We start from the raw sequence: 20,187 nt of genomic DNA, 5'->3' as shown, positions 1-20,187 counted from the left end.
TGACTAATTTTATGACTTCAGCTGATTTCTACGAAAAGGTGACGAATATACATATCTGTTTGTAGTGTTCGAATTTTTTTTTTTTTTTTGAGACGGAGTCTCGCTCTGTCTCCCAGGTTGGATTGTGGTGGCGCAATCTCGGCTCACCGCAAGCTCCGCCTCCTGGGTTCACGCCATTCTCCTGAGTCAGCCTCCCGAGTAGCTGGAACTACAGACGCCCGCCACCACGCCTGGCTAAGTTTTTGTTTTTTAGTAGAGACGGGGTTTCCCTGTGTTTGCCAGGATGGTCTCGATCTCCTGACCTCGTGATCCATCCGTCTCGGCCTCCCAAAGTGCTGGGATTACAGGCATGAGTCACTGCGCCCGGCCACTTCTTAAAATTTCTATAAAAATTCTAGATTATAGTAAGGTTTAGGGAGCAATTGGTACCTTCTCTTCATAGGTACTATCTACTTTGTAGGATCGTTTGTCATCTGTAACCACAGTGTTTTACTTACTTCTTTTTTTTATCTGGGTTTTCTGCCAATTCTTTTATTGTCATCTCTTTCTCTAGTTTTCCAGGTTTAAAGTGCACAGTTGGGAGCAATATAATTTTACATCTCTGTAGGATTTTGGAAATTCCTACAGTTTTTATTGAAAGGGCAGTAGTTACAGGAGTTTGAGAGGCAAATACATCAAGAGGAAGAAATAAAATGCTGTAAGTAGGTTAACACATGAGCATTGAATAAGTGAGAAGCAGCTTACAATATGTGTTTTAAAATCAACTTTTAATTTTAGAATAGTTTAATTTACAAAAAGTTGCAAAGATACACTATTTTTAACTAGAAACATTATAAAGCTATCCAAGCTGATTTGTTACCTGTATCTCATTTTTAAAATTCCTGCTGAGTCAAAGCACAAGATAATTACTAAGAGTACTGATGGAATTTTTCTTTCAAGGTCAAAAGTGAAAATATATAAAAGCTGAGAAGAAACATGGATGTACAAGGAAGAGTACCTATGACTGGACTAAATATGGAAAGAAGTAGAAGTGGGCCATTAAATACAGATTTCTATTTATAGACAGGCTTGTTTAAGACAGGTGTCTTCATTGTACATATAGTCCTAATGCCAAAAGCAGATTGGAAAATATTCTCTTATTTCAAAAGAACATGAAACACCATTTCAAAGGGTTTTTTGGTTTTTAATGAAGCAAAGCTTTAAGCATTTTTCGTTTTTTAAAACTTTGTAAAAAGTTATGTATGCAAAGCTCTATATCCTGTAGTTAATGATTATTGCCAATGTTTGGGTACTCATATGTCAGGCATTGTGCTGAATCCTTTATGTTTGTGATTTCATTTAATATTCATAACAGACCTGGAAGATAGGTACTATTATGTCATTTTACAAAAGAGGAAACTGAAGTTCAGAATAAGTTGCCTAAGAGAAGGGTCCCTGATGAACCAGCTACATAGGCCCCAAGACCTGGTTCTTTGGTATCCTGTAGTAACAATAAGGAGTACATCCCTGTCTTTATCTCTAGTGCACAGAATGTGGCGTACTTTATGTGCTTATCAACAACAGTGTTAATAGCAACAAACATTTATTCAGCACTAATGTGCTAAGCATTGTTCTCAACTCTTCTACATGTATTTTCTTACATGATACTCAGATAACTCTCGGAGCTCACTATTATTCTTTTTTCATAATGGAAGACACAGTGGAGGCTGAGAGGGATTGAGTTATCCACACAAGTTTTCTTAGCTAATAAGGCAGAATTTAGGCCCAGGTCTATCTCAGCCCGCATTCCTAATCACTGTGATGTATTGTAGAACACTCACCAGTTGCCATCGATGTTCGAAAGAAACTTGAAAGTCTTTAAAGTATGGCCTTTCCATCAGTTCTCTGTCTTTCCTTGAGTAGAGTAGAGCAGGTTCCATCCCTTCCTTTAGAGCCTAAAATACCCTCACTTCTCTTTGAAGTTCTTCCCGTGATACATTTAACAAATATTTATTGAATAGCTACTGTGTTATAGGCATTGGGCACTGAGATACAAGTGAACAAGATAGTCAAGGGCCTAATAGTCATAGAGCTCTATTCTAGTGGGAGAGATAAAACATAAATTCATAAATAAATAAAATAATTTAGAAGACTAATTTCCCATCACTGCTCTTCTGGCCCAGTCTTACCCCTAACAGTCACATCTCCCTGTCTGAAGTCCTTTTTTCTAGTTTATCTGTAGTCACTATGTGAGGCTATCGAAGTTTCCTTTATTCATTATGTTTATTCTACAAACCTATCAAATACCCACTGTTTTATTTTAATTATTGGAAATGCAGAAATAAAGACAGTCACTCCCCTTAAAGAACTTAAAATTTTGTACAATACAGTGTTTCCCAAATTTTCCTATGTTACTTACGTAGAAAATGAGTAGGGTCAGTATAAGAGACTGTTTAGTTGGGAAGGAGACTGTGGCTGCCTCCAGCCCTGCCCAGCTGCCTAGAGGACTGAAGGAATCATAACACAGGCATGCAATAGCAAGCCAGTTCTGAACTTTTGGTTTAGTGAGATGTTTGCACAAAAATATGTTTCTTGTGCAACTGGGCAATAGCTATGAATGTGGTTCAGGAGATATTTCACTCACTGGCTTCTACCTAGAGAGAATAACTGGTGTTCTCCATTCTCAGAATGCTTGGGTCTACTTTTTTTTTTTTTTTTTTTTTTAAAGAGGCAGAGTCTCACTGTGTTGCCCAGGCTGAAGTGCAGTGGTGTGACCATAGCTCATTGTTACCTTGAACTTGTAGGCTCAAGGGATCCTCCTGCCTCGGCCTCTTGAGTAGCTGGGGCTACAGGCATGTGCCAGCATGCCCATCTAATTTTCCAATTTTTTGTAAAGACAAGGTCTCACTGTGTTACCCAGGCTGGTAACTCCTGGGCTCAAGCGATTCTCCTGCCTAGGTCTCCCAAAGTGCTGGGATTATAGGTGTGAGTGACCTCACCTGGCCTTGGGTCTACTTTTTATTATGCATATGTTCTCCCACCAAAGTGAGTGGCTTGCTCACCAAAGTTAATTGTGCTTGTTCTCAAATGTGTTCATGCTAGTTATCTTGGTTATAATGACATAATATAATTAAATTTTATATAAACTAGTGAAATGAGTTTTAAAAAACTCTTACTATGAAAACTGAATTGAATGCTTTGGGAAACATGGATAAAGATGAATAGCAAAAAAAAAAAAAAAAAACAAAAACATGTTGAGTAGGTGTGACAACTATGAAAGACTGGGAAAATTGCATAAATCTAGAATGATTCTTCTGCATGCAAATTGTTTCACAAATGTCTAAGCTCTTGGTCCACTTGGAAGAAACAAAATCGCCGAATGTATATTATTGATGTGGCTTATATAAGAAATATGACACACAGCTCTGGTCAACAGATTCGTGCTATAACTAAGCAAAAGACCTTGGTGAATGAGTGTAGGCTTATTTGTAAAGAGTTAAAATAGTTAATGTATCTAAAAGTTTTTCATGATTCTGTGCTTGCACTTATTTTTAAAATTAACTGACTACTTGTTCAGATGTTTTAAATAATTAAATGAGTGCGTTTCTGGTATATGTGCTCAGTATAGCAGGAGAAGGAGCAGCTGGTGAGTTGGTGAAGTCCTAATCAAGTTAAGGATAAGAGGTAATGTTAGAGCTGAGACTTGAAGTATGAGTAAGAGTTTGCCCAAAAAATCAGGGGTAGATAACTTCAGGTTTAAGAGAAGGTGGTATGCAAAGGCCCACAGGCATGAGAGAACAGAAGGTGCTCTAAGAACTGTAATTTTTATAGTACTCCTGGAAAATAAGAATGCAAATAGGTGGGAAATGAAGGTAGGCAAGGTAAGTAGGGGCCATGCCGCAAGCTCATGGTCAATTGGGAGATCATTGTGGCTGAAATAAGAAGATGCTGGAAAACACAGGGGATAGAAGGTTGGTCCTGTACCTTATAGCAGGCTAGGCGGAATGTATTTTTTAGGAAGCAAATAGGGAGTAGCTGTGCTTTAAATTCCTCAATCTGAAACCCCAAATTACATAGGAAATACTGATTTCTCATGGTTCTTGGTCACTGTTATTAAAGTGGCTACTTTGAAATTTCCCTGGTTTTTTATTTTTTTATTTTTAACACCCTTTCTCAGGGATAACTGACCTTGTAGTTTAATTTGTGTATATTTATGATGTTTATTGTGTGAATTTTTATAGTTTTAAAATCCGTAATTTTATGATAGAGAGCTATAATCTTAACCAAGTGCACAGTGAACAGGTTTCTGAGAAATTACTTCAAGCTCTATGTAAATCACTAAAAAATTCTACTATTACAAAGACCACCTACGTATACATTTTGAATTCATTCTGCCTTCAGTGTATTTAACACTTTTTTTCAATTTGTTTGTAATGGCAGTAAGATTAAAAAACAGGCTTAAGAGATTTGTCCTAGCCTCATTGCTCCTTAGCCATGTAACACTGGGCAAGTTATTTAACTGCTTAAAGTTTGGTTTCCTGACTCATAAAAAGCAGAAATAATAAAAGAACCTACTTCATAGGATTTTAGTGAGGATTATTGACAAAATTCATAAAAGCTTTTGCTGTGTGCCAGGCATTCTGGCAAAGGCTCCACCATAGCAAAGGTTGCTATCATTACACATTCAACAAATATTTATGAAGTGCCTCCTATATGTCAGGTATTATGCTGGGCACAGTAAAAACAATGGAATTAAGAGTCTAGATTGTGCTTCTTCTTAAAATTCTATAACTTTCATATTTATTCTTCACCTTTGGTTTTAAATATATGTTTATATATTTGTTATCAGTGTACTTAATTTGATGTATATTTCATTTATGATTCATGAATAATTTAATACTTTGTTTTTATTTTTAGCAAAATATTCTATCAAGTAGAAGAACCATATTTACATTCTTATAATTTTCTTTATCAAACATGTTGTTAGTCTGCAGGTTTCATTGTATTAAATAAGCTCATCTATCCTAACAAATTTTTGTTATCTTAAAGATACACTTTAGCTAATTCTTTAACCTTCAGGATTGCAGGAGGCCTCTATTCTGTCAGGTCGATGAGACTAAACAACATTATGAACATGCTTAGGTGACTATTTTGTTTGATGAGTTTTATTGAAGGATATCTAGATTCACATACTGAAAGCGCTAGGTTATATGTAGAATTACCTTTAACCAGCAACTTCAACCATGTTTATAGGTTCTGTGTCTACCAAACTCAAGATAAATGTAAGAAGTAGGGCTTGTCTTAGAGAACTGTTGTAGCTATTAAAATAATTAAGTACCTGTTTTCATATTGTGTGGAGGTGGAGATGTTTAAAGAATTGGTGTGTGTTCATTATGTGGTGTTTAGTGGGCTGAGGAGGCTTTGCACAGTGTCCTTGGCATTAAGTTGTCAAAGTTTAGGTGAAATTTTAGGAAGGATGGTTGACGGCCATCATAGGATCGGTTCTTTGATCATCTATCATTAAGCATGGCAAAACCTTGGAAATGAAATGTCTTTTCTTAATTTCTTGATGGTTGAAAATAAGACAATGGATTCGGTTAATCACTTGAAGGAAATATTGTAGTTGACGGTAGTGTGAGCGTATCAGCGTGTGTTACTTCTGGGGATTCTTTTATAGTTGGGTAGGTTGGTTCCGATTTTTTGCTATTATAAAAACCGTGTAATAAATGTAAAACTTTACATTTCTGAATTTTCTAAGAATAAATATTCAGAAATGGTGTTTTCTTCAGAGGATATGAACTTTTTGAAGGTTTTGTTATGTATTTCGAATTGCTTTCCAAAAAGAGTGTATCAGGCTGGGCGCACTGGCTCACACCTGTAATCCCAGCACTTTGGGAAGCTGAGGTGGGCAGATCACCTGAGGTCAGGAGTTTGAGACTAGGCAGCATGGCGGAACCCCATCTCTACTAAAAATAGAAAAATTAGCCAGGCGTGGTGGCATGTGCCTGTAATCCCAGCTGCTTGGGAGGTTGAGGCAGGAGAATCGCTTGAACCTGAGAGGCAATGAGCTGAGATTGTGCCATTGCACTCTAGCCTGGGCAACAAGAGTGAAACTCCATCTCAAAAAAAAAGAGTATATCAATTTGCACTCCCAGTCATATTAATTTGTTGGTCTAACAGCTATTTTTTGAGCACCAAGTATATGTATATTAGTAGAGAACCATAATGATAAAACCCTCCACTCATCTAGTTTCTAGTTTACAATCTAGTAAAAAAGTGGACAATGAAAAATATGTAATGTGATTTCAAGTAGTGATAAGTGAAATAAAGAAAAAGAAAGATAAAGGAACAGAGAATGAAGGGGTAGAGGTAATATTTTAGATAGGCTGGGTGGAGAAGTTCTCTCTAAGTTGACATTTGAGTAGAGACCTACAGTCTGTTTTATTGCCAATCTCACTGTATTTATTAAAGCATTTAATAATACCACTTTAAAACATATTTGCCAGTTGAAATGAAAAATATTTTTAAATTTCTAAATTTTTCTTTAGATTTTTATTTATTAGCAGGTTGATCATTTTTCCATTGGCTGTTGTGTTAACTGCTGTTTGAAACATTTAATAGAGAACTAATCTTTTATTTGTAGTAATCGGTCATTGGATTTTGAATTGCTATGATGCTTTAATATAACAAAAAGGCACACTATTCAAGTTTGGCTTCCTAGAGAATACAGTGCAAAATTTAGACTGAAAATAAGTGGCTTTTATGATTCTGGCTCCCAAATATATAGTTTTTGCTTAGAATTTTTACTAAGGCTGACTTTAGTAACTGCTGAAGTAGCAGATTATATTGAAGGATATTGAGCATGAATGATTGGGTTAGTACTGGTGTATGTAGTTGTTTGGAGGACAGTGTTGGTGCCAAGATTTCTAACTAGCTCTTTGAAAAGACCTGTTTACTTACATGTAAAAATGTTACAAATTTTTGCCTTTGGACTGTGAGGATTATGAATATGTCAACTGATTCAATCCACCACTGGAAAAATTGCCTTCACGTTTTCCTTTCCATAGGTTAGTAACGTTTATTTTAGAATAATTAAAATTACTATTTTTTTTTTGAGACGGAGTCTTGCTCTGTCACCCAGGCTGGAGTGCAATGGCGCGATTTCAGCTCACTGCAAGCTCCGCCTCCCGGGTTCACGCCATTCTCCTGCCTCAGTCTCCCGAGTAGCTGGGAGTACAGGCGCCTGCCACTACACCCAACTAATTTTTTGTATTTTTAGTAGAGACGGGGTTTCACCGTGTTAGCAGGATGGTCTCGATCTCCTGACCTCGTGATCCACCTGCCTCGGCCTCCCAAAGTGCTGGGGTTACAGGTATGAGCCACCATGCGTGGCCCTAAAATTAATTTTTAAAAACCCCAAAGATATGGGAGTTAATAGCTGGGAAAATAAAAGTATGTACTTGATTTGATAATTTGCTTTGCTTATAAATTATAAGTGGTAGAAGACAAAAAACTTTCTTAGGAAATTTACTTTTCCAGGCTTGTAATATGTGATTGTTCATTCTATTTGTTTATTACAGAGGGATTGCTCTGTAATTCCTGTACTAGTTTTATGACCTATAAAATTTCTTATGCAAAGCAAAATTTTCTATTTAGATTTTCTTTCATCAAACTTGTATATAATGTCTGTTGATCCAGTATTTTATTTTTTGAATTAAAGTAGTAGGTGGTTGTAATCTGGTTTCTAATCAGTGATCAAACCACTTTTGTTTTAAAATAAAGATTTAAAAGTAGGACAAGGAATAATTTTCAGAGAACAGATTTCATTAATTAATAGCTGTTTGTTTCATTCATTTATTCACTTAGTCACAAATGTTTGAGTGCAGCTAACCCGTTAGTTAAAGGTGATGAATATGGTGGGGAGTATCAAGTGGCAGTTACTACCCTTATGGAGTTTAAGGTCATATAACAGAGTCAGAGAACTTAGCAGGCAGTTTGGAGACTATAAGAATTGCTGTGATAGGAGGCAGTAGCGCCTGAAGCCAGGAGCTGTACCAGATTCACTACTAGGGATGAGGGTCACAAATGGCTTCTAAAGGAAGTGATACTTTTGCCTTTTGGTGCTTGATGGGGCATACATGTGTGACTGCACATACACACTTACACAAAATATTTTTTAATTAAATTTTAAATTGGCCAATCTTCAGAACTTTTTCATCTTGTAAAACTGCGACTCTGAAGCATTAAAGAACGAACAGTTCCCCATTCCCTTCTACTCCCCCTCCCCTAATCCCCTGGCAAGTGCCATTCTGGTTTCTGTCTCTATGAATTTGATTACTTTAGATGACTCACAAGTGGACAAAAGCCTTTTTTTTTTTTTCCTCCTTGCTTTTATCGCCCAGGCTAGAGTGCAGTGGCGCGATCTTGGCTCACTGTAACCTCCGCCTCCCGGGTTCAAGCAAGTTTCCTGCCTCAGCCTCCTGAGTAGCTGGGATTACAGGCGGCTGCCACCATGCCCGGCTAATTTTTGTACTTTTAGTAGACAGGTTTTCACCATGTTGGCCAGGCTGGTCTTGAACTTCTCACCTTAGGTGATCCGCCCACCTTCGCCTCCCAATGTGCTGGAATTACAGGCATGAGCCACTGTGCATGGCCACAAAAACCGTTTTAAATCTCAAGTTTTCTTTGTGTTGCTTTGAAAATTGCCTGATTTCTGTTACCAATTACATATTACTGGTTTTGCTTTCCTGGGGAAATTTGAGAACATACAAAAGCCCTAGGGGGTTGTTTATATGGCAGTGTTCTTGCCAGGGGAAGCATGAAGCCAACATATAGCCTTAGAGAGACCCTCTTTTCTCTGGCCATCTTGAGGCGTCTCAGGCAGTATGGTGCTATTTTGGGAGAAGAAGCATGGTTTGAAAAGGGAGAAATACTATCAAAACTTGGGTTTTTCCCAGAAGACTTTCTTAAACCAGGGGTCGGCAGACCTTTTCTGTAAGGGGCAGATAGTAAATATCTTAGGCTTTATAGGCCATACAGTCTGGGGATGATTACTCAATTCAGCCATGGTAGCATGAAAATAGCCGTAGACTATATGTAAACTATGTTCCAATAAAACTTTATGAAAACAAGTGGCAGCTCTCACAGACCATAGTCGTTGACCTCTGTCTTAATATCCTCAGGCTACACATGACTGGAGAGAAACTTTGGCTGAAGCCCATGTCTGGGAGATCATTCAGCTAGTTCATGACTTGAAACCTAGAAATTCAATACGGTATTTCATAAAATTTGGGCCATTGTTTATAAGTTACACCTTTTATGTACCACTAAAAAAGAAAAGAAATCAACCAACTAACTGTAAGAACCTATTGGTTATATGGTGGATCCTGTTTTCAGAAACGTTAAAATGTTGGGTAGGGGTGAAGGGAGTGTGTCTGAATCAGTGAAGCAATAATAATACCAGCCAACATTTGCGTACTTACTGTGGGGCCAGGCACTTTGCTAAGCACTTTATATGCATTATCTCATTTATCTTCATAGCAAATTAATGAAGTAAATGAAAAAGACTTAGAGTGGTTAAATAATTTGCCAGAATAAGTTGTGGATTCTAAGAAACCCAGGTAGCCTGGCATTAAAGCCTGTGTTCTCTCTCAGTTACTATACTTTAATGCCTCATTCAATTTTAAAGGAGGCTTTTTGTCAAATGATATCATTCATGTTGGAATTGATGTAGTTTATTGAATCGGGTCATGGAGGAAACAGCAACTACATAATTTCCCTTCAGCATGTCCTTGCAATTTCAGACATTTCTCAGTACAGCCAGCTATTGTGTGCCGGTGCCCTCAAAAAAAAAAAAAAAAAAGATTTACGAACCTCTTCTGAAACTGTTTTTTTTTTTTTTTTTTTTTTTTTTTTGAGACGGAGTCTTGCTCTGTCACCCAGGCTGGAGTGCAGTGGCCGGATCTCAGCTCACTGCAAGCTCCTCCTCTCGGGTTCACGCCATTCTCCTGCCTCAGCCTCCCGAGTAGCTGGGACTACAGGCACCCGCCACTTCGCCCGGCTAGTTTTTTGTATTTTTTAGTAGAGACGGGGTTTCACCGTATTAGCCAGGATGGTCTCAATCTCCTGACCTCATGATCCGCCCGTCTCGGCCTCCCAAAGTGCTGGGATTACAGGCTTGAGCCACCGCGCCCGGCCCGAAACTGTTTTTTAAATGATAACATGTCTAAGCCAAGCAAAACTTGCTGGACAAGGTGTTGGTGCTCTGTATGCCAGTAGAGTGTCTATGATGCTAGCCAGCACTTCTGGTCCTGCTGCAGAGGAGAGTGAGCTCCACATATTACTGCAATTTCACCTTCTTCTGCATCTGTGAGCCGTACATCCAGGATGGTGCAATCCTGCATGAATGATGCAGACTTCTGCAAAGATGACCTTATTGACTTTCAAAGATACAGGACACACATGAATCACTCAGTTCTCAGAGTCTTAGAGAATTCTGGTGTTTGTAGCACAGGCTGCATACAACTATCAGAACAAAAGTTGTGGGAACTTGCTTTTGAGCGCATTAGGGTTTTCAGCACTTGTGACTATCAAAAAGAAAAGTCAAAATGGAATGGCAGTTAAAGATGGTATGCATGTAATCATCTCAAACCACATCACAGCATCAACTTCTTATTCAAGCCAAACAGAAGCCTTCTCATTGAAACTTAGTTTGGAGAGAGGTAAAGTTTATTTTTTACTCTATTTGCACATTAATTTTCACTGGGAAATAAATTACTTCTCTTACTAAGATTAATTTTATATTCTGTGAATGAAATTTCCAATGTAGTGAAGTAAATTGTAAGCAAACATTTTGTTTTTCGGGGGGTGGTGAACTAGTCTGAAAGAGGGTCCATTTTTTTATCTTCACAAGTACCTGTTGACTCATAAAACCTGTAAATTGCCAGTCTTAGCTGAGATGTGGAGGAGAAAGATAAAGTAGTTGGTGAAGTTGTGTGAGGGGAAAAAGTGCGAGGCCTTACAAGCAAGAGATGTGGTATGTTAGAGAACCCAATGCTCCGTGTTCTTGGAGCAGCATGTTAGGGGGAGTAGGAGAAGAAAGAGTGGAAGGTAAAAAAGGTCAAATCATTAAGGACCTTGCAAACTCTGTCTTCTAATTAGGATTAGATTCAGCTACATAGAATAGAGAAACCCAGAATAATACAATAGATCTGGAGAGAGGCAATCCACAGTTGGTAGGACAATTATGTGGTCATCAGAAACTTGGGCTTCTCTGTCTGGCTGCTCTGCCATCCTTAGAGTATCTCCTCTTGGTCCAGATGGCCACCAGAATGAACACTATTCATCATGCCTCTAGTCCAAACAGCAGGAAGAAGGAAGATGGCACAGACCCTGCCCTTTCACAGAGATTTCCTGGAAATCTTTTAATTCACTTCTAGTTAATTATATTGACCAGAACTTTGGCACAAATAGCTGCAAGGGAGACTGGAAATTGAGTCTTTTATTCTGGATGGCAGTGTGCCCAGCTGAAAGTCAGGGTTCTAAAGTGAAAGGGAAAAAAATGATGTTGGGGTAGACAGCTAATAATCTCTGGCATGCCATACCAGTGCTTTATTTTGTGAATGATGCAATAAGAAGGGGAACATGCCAAATTTTTTTTTAAAAGATTACCGCTTGAGAGATGGAGGGTGGGTTGGAAAGAGGTAAAGGATCATAGAGACCACTGCAATAACACAGGTCATGAGACTGACAGGACTTGGTCATTGATCACATATGAGCAGGCTTCTGTCTTAGCAGCCGAGTATGTTATGTTGCCATAGAGACAGGAGTAATTGAAGCTGATTGCGTAGAAGAGGAGGTCTACTTAGAATGAGATTTTCAAGGAGCAGGCAGAAAAAGGAGGAAAACAGAGTATGGTGTTTCATAGGTCAAGGGGAATAGAGCACTTCAAGGTTTAGGGAGTGCTCTGTTGTGTCAGATGTATCTGCGAGTGCAGATAAGAAGTACTGATGTTATTGATAGGATTTAGCAACTTAGCAAAGTGGGAGGTGTTTGGGTCATGGGAACGGATCCTTCATACATGGCTTGGTGCTGTCCTTGTGGTGATGAATGAGTTCTCCATTAGTTATAGTGAGAGCTGATTGTTAAAAACAACAACAACAACAACAAAAACGAACACGCCTGGCATCTCCCTCCCTTTTCTCTTGCTTCCCACCATGTGATCTCTACAAACCAGCTCCCCTCTGCTTTCCACTATGAGTGGAAGATTCTGGAGGTGCTCACCAGAAGCAGATGCTGACTGACACCATGCCTCTTTCTTGTACAGCCTGCAGAACTGTGCACCAAATAAACCTCTTTTTAAATAAACCGCCCAGCCTCAGGGATTCCTTTATGGCAACACAACCGGACAAAAACATTATTCTAGGTATGACTTTTCTGTTATAAAGTAAATTTGTAGGATCTTGCAAATGATCTAGATTTTGGTTATTACCTTTAGAAATGTGAAATAGTACATGAAAGTGACTAGCACAGAATTTGGCACACAAACCCTGTGCAGTAAGGGTTTAGTGAATAAGCCAGTGTTCTTGGAACACTTTCTGTACATATGGAGTGGCATTCCTAATTTGTTAACTGTTTACACAGCTCATTTCCCTTCAAGCAAACTTGCTTTTGTTGAAAAAAATTCTTTCAGATTGCAATAATCATACCCTTGTGAAGCATACAGGGCAGGTACTGTTAGCTTGCTTTGGGTGTTTGGCAATGTCTCCAGAAATAGCACAAATATGCTACCAAGAACTGGGTTATCCTATTACTAATGGGAACAGTGTGTCTGTGACTGTGTGATGAATTTGGCTTTTCTTCTAACTGGAAACTAAGTTGTGAACAAACTTGGCAAGGTACAGATCATGGTAGATAGTTTTAAAAAGATCTTTTTAAAAATCTCATTCCACTTTCTGCAGAAAAACTACATTGACATCCTAGAGGGCTGAATGTCGTTGAGAGCATGTTCTTCAGTAGACTGCCAATTACTTTCTTTCGCTTATTCCCCAGAGGACGTTAGCTATTTGGCAAATTCTTTTCCACCAGTGAGAGGAGAACATGAGTGGCCTGGCCTCCTCTGGACCTTTTGCCAGGAGCCTCATGCGGTTTGCCCCACATCACCTGTGGAGTTTTCCCTCCTGTCTGTTTAGTTGCAGTAAAGGTCTTAGAACACTGAATTTTATTCATGTTTTGGGAAGTAAAGAAACAGGGTGATTAGGATTGAGAGCACAAAGATTGCACTAGTGACTGACTAAAGTGATTCAGTCAGAGTAACATTGAGGCTGTATCCAGCAGTTTGTGATGCTCCCTGATGGTCTCTGAACACTAGCCATCTTTGAGTAAATGTCTTTGTGCATTCTCCTGGGGGAGCTAAGTAGGGAAAGTAGAAGGCAGGCCTAAAACTTGTCTCTGTGACTAGGTGTGTCCTCTGTGACTTCAGCTGTTGCTAAGCAATTTTCTAACACATAGCCCCTTGGCTTGTTGAACTGAACAAAGCTCTGTGGGACTGCTTGGTTAGGTGCCTGGTAGAGAGTGTGGACAGTGTCACCAAGAAAGAGCACCTCTGCTGATACAGGGTGATTTGTGTGATGGAAAGCTGTGCTTACCACCAAATTTAACGTGTAATAAGCTTTAGACAAAAAGTGTCCTGGCTTCCTGGAATGGAATGACTAGTGCCTTTGTGCACACCTCTGTGTCTGTTGAGGGGTGGTGGTGGGTAGGGGCTGGGTATGTCAGGAAACATCAGTGAAAGACCTCCCCTGGCGGCTTCCAACAGTAACATTATCTTGACCACTTTAAATATTTCTCCTGTCTTCATACCCTGTTACTTCTTTCCTTTCCACAGTTATTCTGAGAGTCCTCTATGGTTAACAAATTCCTCAGCAGACCTACATTTAATTAGCTGCTTTTAAGGGTTGGATATAGCAAGACAAGAAGGTATTATTGAAAGCACCACATAAAGAACCATGGTTCCTTGACATTTTGAGAGATGGGGTGACTTTCTGCCCCCTTAACTTAGCATGCAAGGTTATAAATACAACACATCACAGAGAAATTTGGCACTTACTTGAATGGTAAATAAGTCTTTATATTGTGAGTTGCTAGGACCTGTACCCAAAAGTCTTTATTAACTTGGTTTTTGAATTCTGAATGTTGTCCATGGATCAGCTCATTTTATTTTATACCAAATATTTGAACAGTATTCAGAATTACATTTTAAATTCAAACTCAGTTTCTTAAGATGCCAACCTTGGGGATATTTGAGTTAAAACTAGAAGTATATTTAGTATACCTTTTGGCTGAAGGCCAAATGTCCTAGTGTTAAAATCAGTATGAGGCTGAGAATCTAGATCACCATCATAGAATAAGTTTTTGGGATAACAAAGAAATTGCAGTTGTTACAGTTCTATTTAGAAATTTAGTAACCAAGCTTTAACATGTTGATGTTACAGTGCAAGAACAATAGTTCATCAACATGGTTATCTGGTAGATTGCATTTGCGGTCACCATAATGCACATCTGTAACAGTAAATGGACTTACTTTGGTCAATGGAGGTTGTTGGAGGAGCAAGATATTTTCCAACTATTTTTGCTAGTAGTGAATGTGCTGATTATGATATAGATGCCATGATGTTAAGTTTTCCTTCCTCTCTAATAGTAACTGACTGAAGTGAAGCTCTGTCCTCTCAGTATCCTGAGCTTGTAAACTTCATTAATTTATGGCAGTGATGCCATTTCCTTGAAGTTATCTCACAAACTGAAGTTTTGTGCATGTTGACAGATAATTTCTGAATACTTTCTCATTTATATTACCTTATTTTGTGTGCGTTTTCAAAAATATTTCAGCATGCACTTGTTCCTCCCCACAATCACTTGAGATCTTAGATTTTGGATCTAGAAATTTGGCGATGGAGTAATGGCTCTCTTGACAAGTGTGTCTCTGAATATCAGTTTTCATTGCATAAACATACATTTTTACATTTTCCCTAAAACAGAATGAGTGGAAGATCTTCACAGCGTATCTTGTAAGAAGTCTGCATGCTTAGGACACATAAGTTGGTTACTTCTTAGCAGGTTCTGGCAATTGAACTGTTGTTAGTAAGTCCTGCTGTGTTGGTTTTGTTACTTCCAAAGCATAATTTTGGGCCTTTTTTTTGTGCAGACAGCCTATATAAAATGTAATAACTGCCGTTCCATCTTGTGTGAACATCTCATATAAGCAAATGTTCTCTGATAGCTTGTCTTTGAAGCAGAATGATGAGAGTGGCCCATCATCTCTCAGCTCATAGCCAGCAGGTGAAAAGTATGGGTGAAACACTGAATGTTGGTGATTCCTAAATCATTCTCTCACCCTATTTGTCATTGATAATTGCATAACACTTTTATCTTTAATATTTCTTCAATCAGGTATGTTTTTAGCATTGTTGAATTGATCATTGTATTGTGCTTTCACACTTAAAACAGACTCTGATTATGTCTCCATGACTAAGTACAGGAAAGAAAAGCAGCACATTTAATTTTATTAACTAAAATTTATAATAAAACTTTCCAGTAACATGTTTCTACAAGGAACTTTGTACCTAGGACTCAGAACTTGGGCAAATATTTGTTTTCTCCTACTTAAAAGGGTTGGCAGTCTATATAAATCATTTTTATGTGCTTTAAATATATTTGTATAGCCTCTGAGGCCCAAGCAGTCCTCCCACTTCAGCCTCCCGAGTACCTGGGACTATAGTCATGCACCACCATGCTCAGGTAATTAAATTTTTTTTTTTTGTAGAGGCAAGGTCTCACCATAGTGCCCAAGCTGTTCTCAAACTCCTGGGCTTTAAGTGATCCTCCTGCCTCAGACTCCCAAAGTGCGGGGATTACAGATGTGAGTCCTTGCACCCAGCCAGAACTTTCTGTTATTTATAGTGTGTGGATCAAAGCTGATTTAGCATGAATACATATGATTTTGGAGTTCTATTTTCTCCTGGTGAAATTTTAAGGCAGCAATGTTGACATTTGGTTTTTAATTCATTTTCACTGGAGGTAAAAAAAAGTTCCTGTTAGTACTTTTTCTTGATGACTTATGTCCTAAATCAAATAGCTAAAAATTAAACATGGTTCCTAAAGCTCACTTTGTTTAATGCTGTGAATGTTAGTATTCCAAACATTTCTGTAAAGATTCGAATTAAGATGTAATCTAGAATTTTCTGCCTCACGTTATTATTTAAATTTGTATAAATATTTGTTCCCTCAAAAAGGGAATATTTTCCTACAGATACCTATCTAATGTACTGAGTTTTATGTTTGTTGTCATTCTGTTTTCTAACTTATTGATTTGAAAACATTAATTGTTATACATAAAATTAATAGCTTTCAGAATTATTGTACCATTTTTACTTTTATAATAAGCATTTATACTTTGATAAAATATTGATGTTACATGAAAATTTTCACTCCAAGTTACATCTAGATAATGTTTACCCCTAGTTGAAATAGAATATTCAAATATCAACAACAAACCCAGTGATATGCCTTGTTGAAATTACTGATACTGTAATGACAAGATGGGTCTTACTTTATAGTATGATTCAATTTATTTTAAAGTTTTGAGACAAATAAAATGGCGTAAAATATTGTTACACACATAGGTGGTAAAACTATAGAAGTCCAGATGATGGTTACCCATAGGGGTAGAAGAGGAATGTGATTAGGGACAGATGCATGGCAGTGTTCCTTTTTAAAAATGTTATTGTTGGCCGGGCGCGGTGGCTCACACCTGTAATCCCAGCACTTTGGGAGGCCGAGGCGGGCGGATCACAAGGTCAGGAGATCGAGACCATCCTGGCTAACACGGTGAAACCCCGTCTCTACTAAAAATACAAAAAAGAAAATTAGCCGGGCGTGGTGGCAGGCGCCAGTAGTCTCAGCTACTCCGGAGGCTGAGGCAGGAGAATGGCGTAAACCCGGGAAGTGGAGCTTGCAGTGAGCTGAGATCCGGCCACTGCACTCCAGCCAGGGGGACAGAGCGAGACTCCATCTCAAAAAAAAAAAAAAAAAAAAGTTATTTTTCAACCGTATATGTATATTTTATATCTTTTATAAACTTTTATGTATGTGATGTGCCACAATTAAAAATTTTAGGTAAAATTGGAAGACAGGCCTGTCCTACCATGTGGAAAATAGCTTCTGTGTACTCTTATTTTCTTTTTAAGTGTAGTCAAAACATAAATAGGTAACACTATCTCTGAACTAACAATTTAACCTAAAATGAATGCATGGACTAGGAGGTTTTGGTGATTTTCAGCTGATTTTCACATCCTTGTGAGACCTGTGTAAATATTAGGTTCTTGCTAGGAAGTGAAAAATAACTGATAAATGGAAATTCTTGGCTTTTACAAAATAATGGGAAAACATTTGGCCTGGTCCCATTTGCTGACTCTTCTAAACTATTAATTGACTACTTACAGCCATTGCATCACAGTGGTCTTTCCTTCCCCTCCCCTCCCTTCCTCTCCTGTCTCCTCTCCTCTCCTCTGACCAAGCATAAAGAGATTTTTGCTTCCATATGCTTAGATCACTGGAGTGTGAGCCTGTCAAGTTCTTTCCCAGTCACACCTACACATTTCTCTCTCTCTCTCACACACACACACGCGTTCCTACAGTAGCAGAACAAATAACAGCTAATGTCCACAAAGCACTTATGAGGTAGTTTTACTTTTTTCAGTCCATTATGTGTTAGCTGTCCTACACCGGGATGTAACTGAAGAGTCAGTTTGAGGACCTATTCCATTAAAACAAAATAACAGCAAACATGTCACATAAATGGATAGAAAATACATTGTGATCCTTCTGAAAGGTTTCCTTCTTACTGTAAGATGTTTAGACTTGCTTGTGCCTCTGCTTTGAATAAAAGAATCTGGGCCTCCGCTGTAAGTTGTCACTGTTCCTTTCCTATAAGGGAGAAGTTATAGATTAAGGCCCTCTGCTCACAGAAATAGATGAGGATGCTAGGGAGGAGATTGAGTTGGGGTTTTCTTTAGCCCCACCTCTTGCTCTTTTCCTCCCTTCCAGGGCATTTCTTAGAACAGTGACAACACTTAATTTTCCAGTATTGGCTTTTATATGGTGACACCTGAAAGTTAAATTCTTGAGGAAGGAATTCTGTCCTTGTGCATACTTGACAAAAAGTCTATGCCACCTTCCTTTGAAAGGCAAACTTATGACTGAATAGAGAATGGCAAGGAACAAGTGTGTTTTGGTATTTGCCTCCTGTGGTAGAAGGAATAATGTGTAATTTTGTATCTGGTTCTCCAGAATTGAAGTAGAGCCATAATACACCAGAAATATTTAGACTTGATGAGTCTAAATAAATGACTTGATCATTTGCTGTGTTGATACAAATTGGGAATTCTGAGTGTTTGAAGATACTCCAAGAGATCTGGATGTTCTTACCAGCCAGACAATATATGGGGCCTACAACTTTTTCCCCCTTCTCGTATTCCTTTGTAAAGTAAATGATCCACTGAACTACTGTGTGCAAGGGAAGTTGCCTGTTAAAGTACTTGATTTTGAACCACAAGGGCCTCTGACATTAAAGAAAAGTTGATTAAAATTTTCCAGAGAAACCAAAACTCTTTATGGAAGCATGGAAATAACCCTGGGATTGATATGTTTTAATGTCCCTTTAAAGCTGTTTGAATTACTCCTATAATGTTATTTTTCTTTCAGATTCAACCCTATGAAAAGATAAAGGCCAGAGGCTTGCCTGATAATATATCTTCTGTGTTGAACAAACTAGTGGTGGTGAAACTCAATGGTGGTTTGGGAACCAGCATGGGCTGCAAAGGCCCTAAAAGTCTGATTGGTGTGAGGAATGAGAATACTTTTCTGGATCTGACTGTTCAGCAAATTGAAGTGAGTAACATTTAGCATTTTTCATGAGATACTAAACTAGTTTTTAGTTTTTAAGTTATCATAAATGTTATATTATAAAATGTAGCAGATGTGAATTTGAGCTAACCAAAGAGCTTGCTATCTTTAGTCTCTATTGGTGGAAAAAAGGTTTAGTGTTCTTAAGGGCAAATCCTTAAGGTTATGTAAAGGCTTTTGATCTTAAATAGCACCTGTGGTTGTTGAAATCTCTGGGTCTGTTGAGATTCTCTTTTGATATCCCACCCTTCTACCCACTTTCTTTCTGGGGGCAGCCTTCATCAAGGCTGGGATGATCTTGCTTTATTAACCCTTTTGGGAGGGTGGGGAAGATGTTATGTATTTGGCTGCAGGCCCTGCATGCTAAGAACTGTTCTTGGCTTCTCTCTTACGACAAAGTCATTAATCGTATACCATAAGCTCTTCTGGGGCAGTGGCCTTATTTTTTCCATCTCCTTATCCTATTGCCTAGTATGGTGCTGGCAACTATAATCCTAACGGCTAGTTGTAGCAGTGGCCAACATGTATTCAGCACTTATTGTCCACCAAGTATTATTCTGAGCTCTTGATATGAATTTACTCATTTGTTCCTCTCAACAACTCTTAAGTACTGTGATCCCCATTTTACCAATGAGGAAACCAAAGCACAAGGAGGTTGGTTACTTGTCCAAGGTTCCCAAGCTAGTTAGTAAGTGCAGAATTAAAATTTTAACATAGGGCAGTCTGACTTCTAAGACCTTGTTTTCTTCACACTCTGTGTTGCCTCTTAGCTCTTCTGAGGTTGAAAAGATTTCAGTTGGGGTGTGATTCAAAATTTTTGATCATTGAGAGTAGGGAGCCATGCCTTTGTCACATTTGTACTTTCATCCCTACAGAGATGTTAACATAGAGTAAATGCTTAATCAGCACTTGCCTACCCAGTAAGGCCACAGAGCACTGTAGCTATACACAAGCTCCAGACTCAAACTGCCTGGGGTGGGGAGGTGGGGGTCCCACCTCTGCCATTGCCAGACCCACCACCTATCTGGGCCTTAGTTTAGTCATCCGTAAAATACAGACAGTAGTTTCTATCTCAGAGGGTGGTGATTTAATGAGCAAGTGCATGGTGAATTGCCTAGCAAAATGTCTGGCTCATGCTGAGCAGTTTTATGTTAAATCTGTATATTTGGCTACATACAGATGATGTTTTGGACATTTTATGATTTAACCCTTAAGAATTAATTTTGCATATTTGAGCAAAAGAAAAGT

At 38.4% G+C, this 20,187-nt stretch overlaps 1 protein-coding gene across 16 annotated transcripts in view; it reads left to right on the top strand.

Moving 5' to 3' along the window:
• The window catches only part of UGP2 (UDP-glucose pyrophosphorylase 2), a 54,078-nt gene that overhangs the window by 26,273 nt on the left and 7,618 nt on the right, over positions 1–20,187 (top strand). For all 16 annotated transcript variants that reach the window (XM_065527039.1, XM_065527032.1, XM_065527038.1 and 13 more), the window contains one exon: positions 18,739–18,924. In XM_065527039.1, coding sequence (XP_065383111.1) covers positions 18,844–18,924 — 81 coding nt within the window. In that variant the 5' untranslated portion in view covers positions 18,739–18,843. The remainder of the gene's footprint in view (positions 1–18,738; positions 18,925–20,187) is intronic.

The sequence above is a fragment of the Macaca fascicularis genome, chromosome 13 (assembly GCF_037993035.2).
Source record: "Macaca fascicularis isolate 582-1 chromosome 13, T2T-MFA8v1.1".
Lineage (NCBI taxonomy): Eukaryota > Metazoa > Chordata > Mammalia > Primates > Cercopithecidae > Macaca > Macaca fascicularis.
Note: the sequence above shows the minus strand (reverse complement) of the source record. Positions and strands in the feature narration are given on the sequence as shown.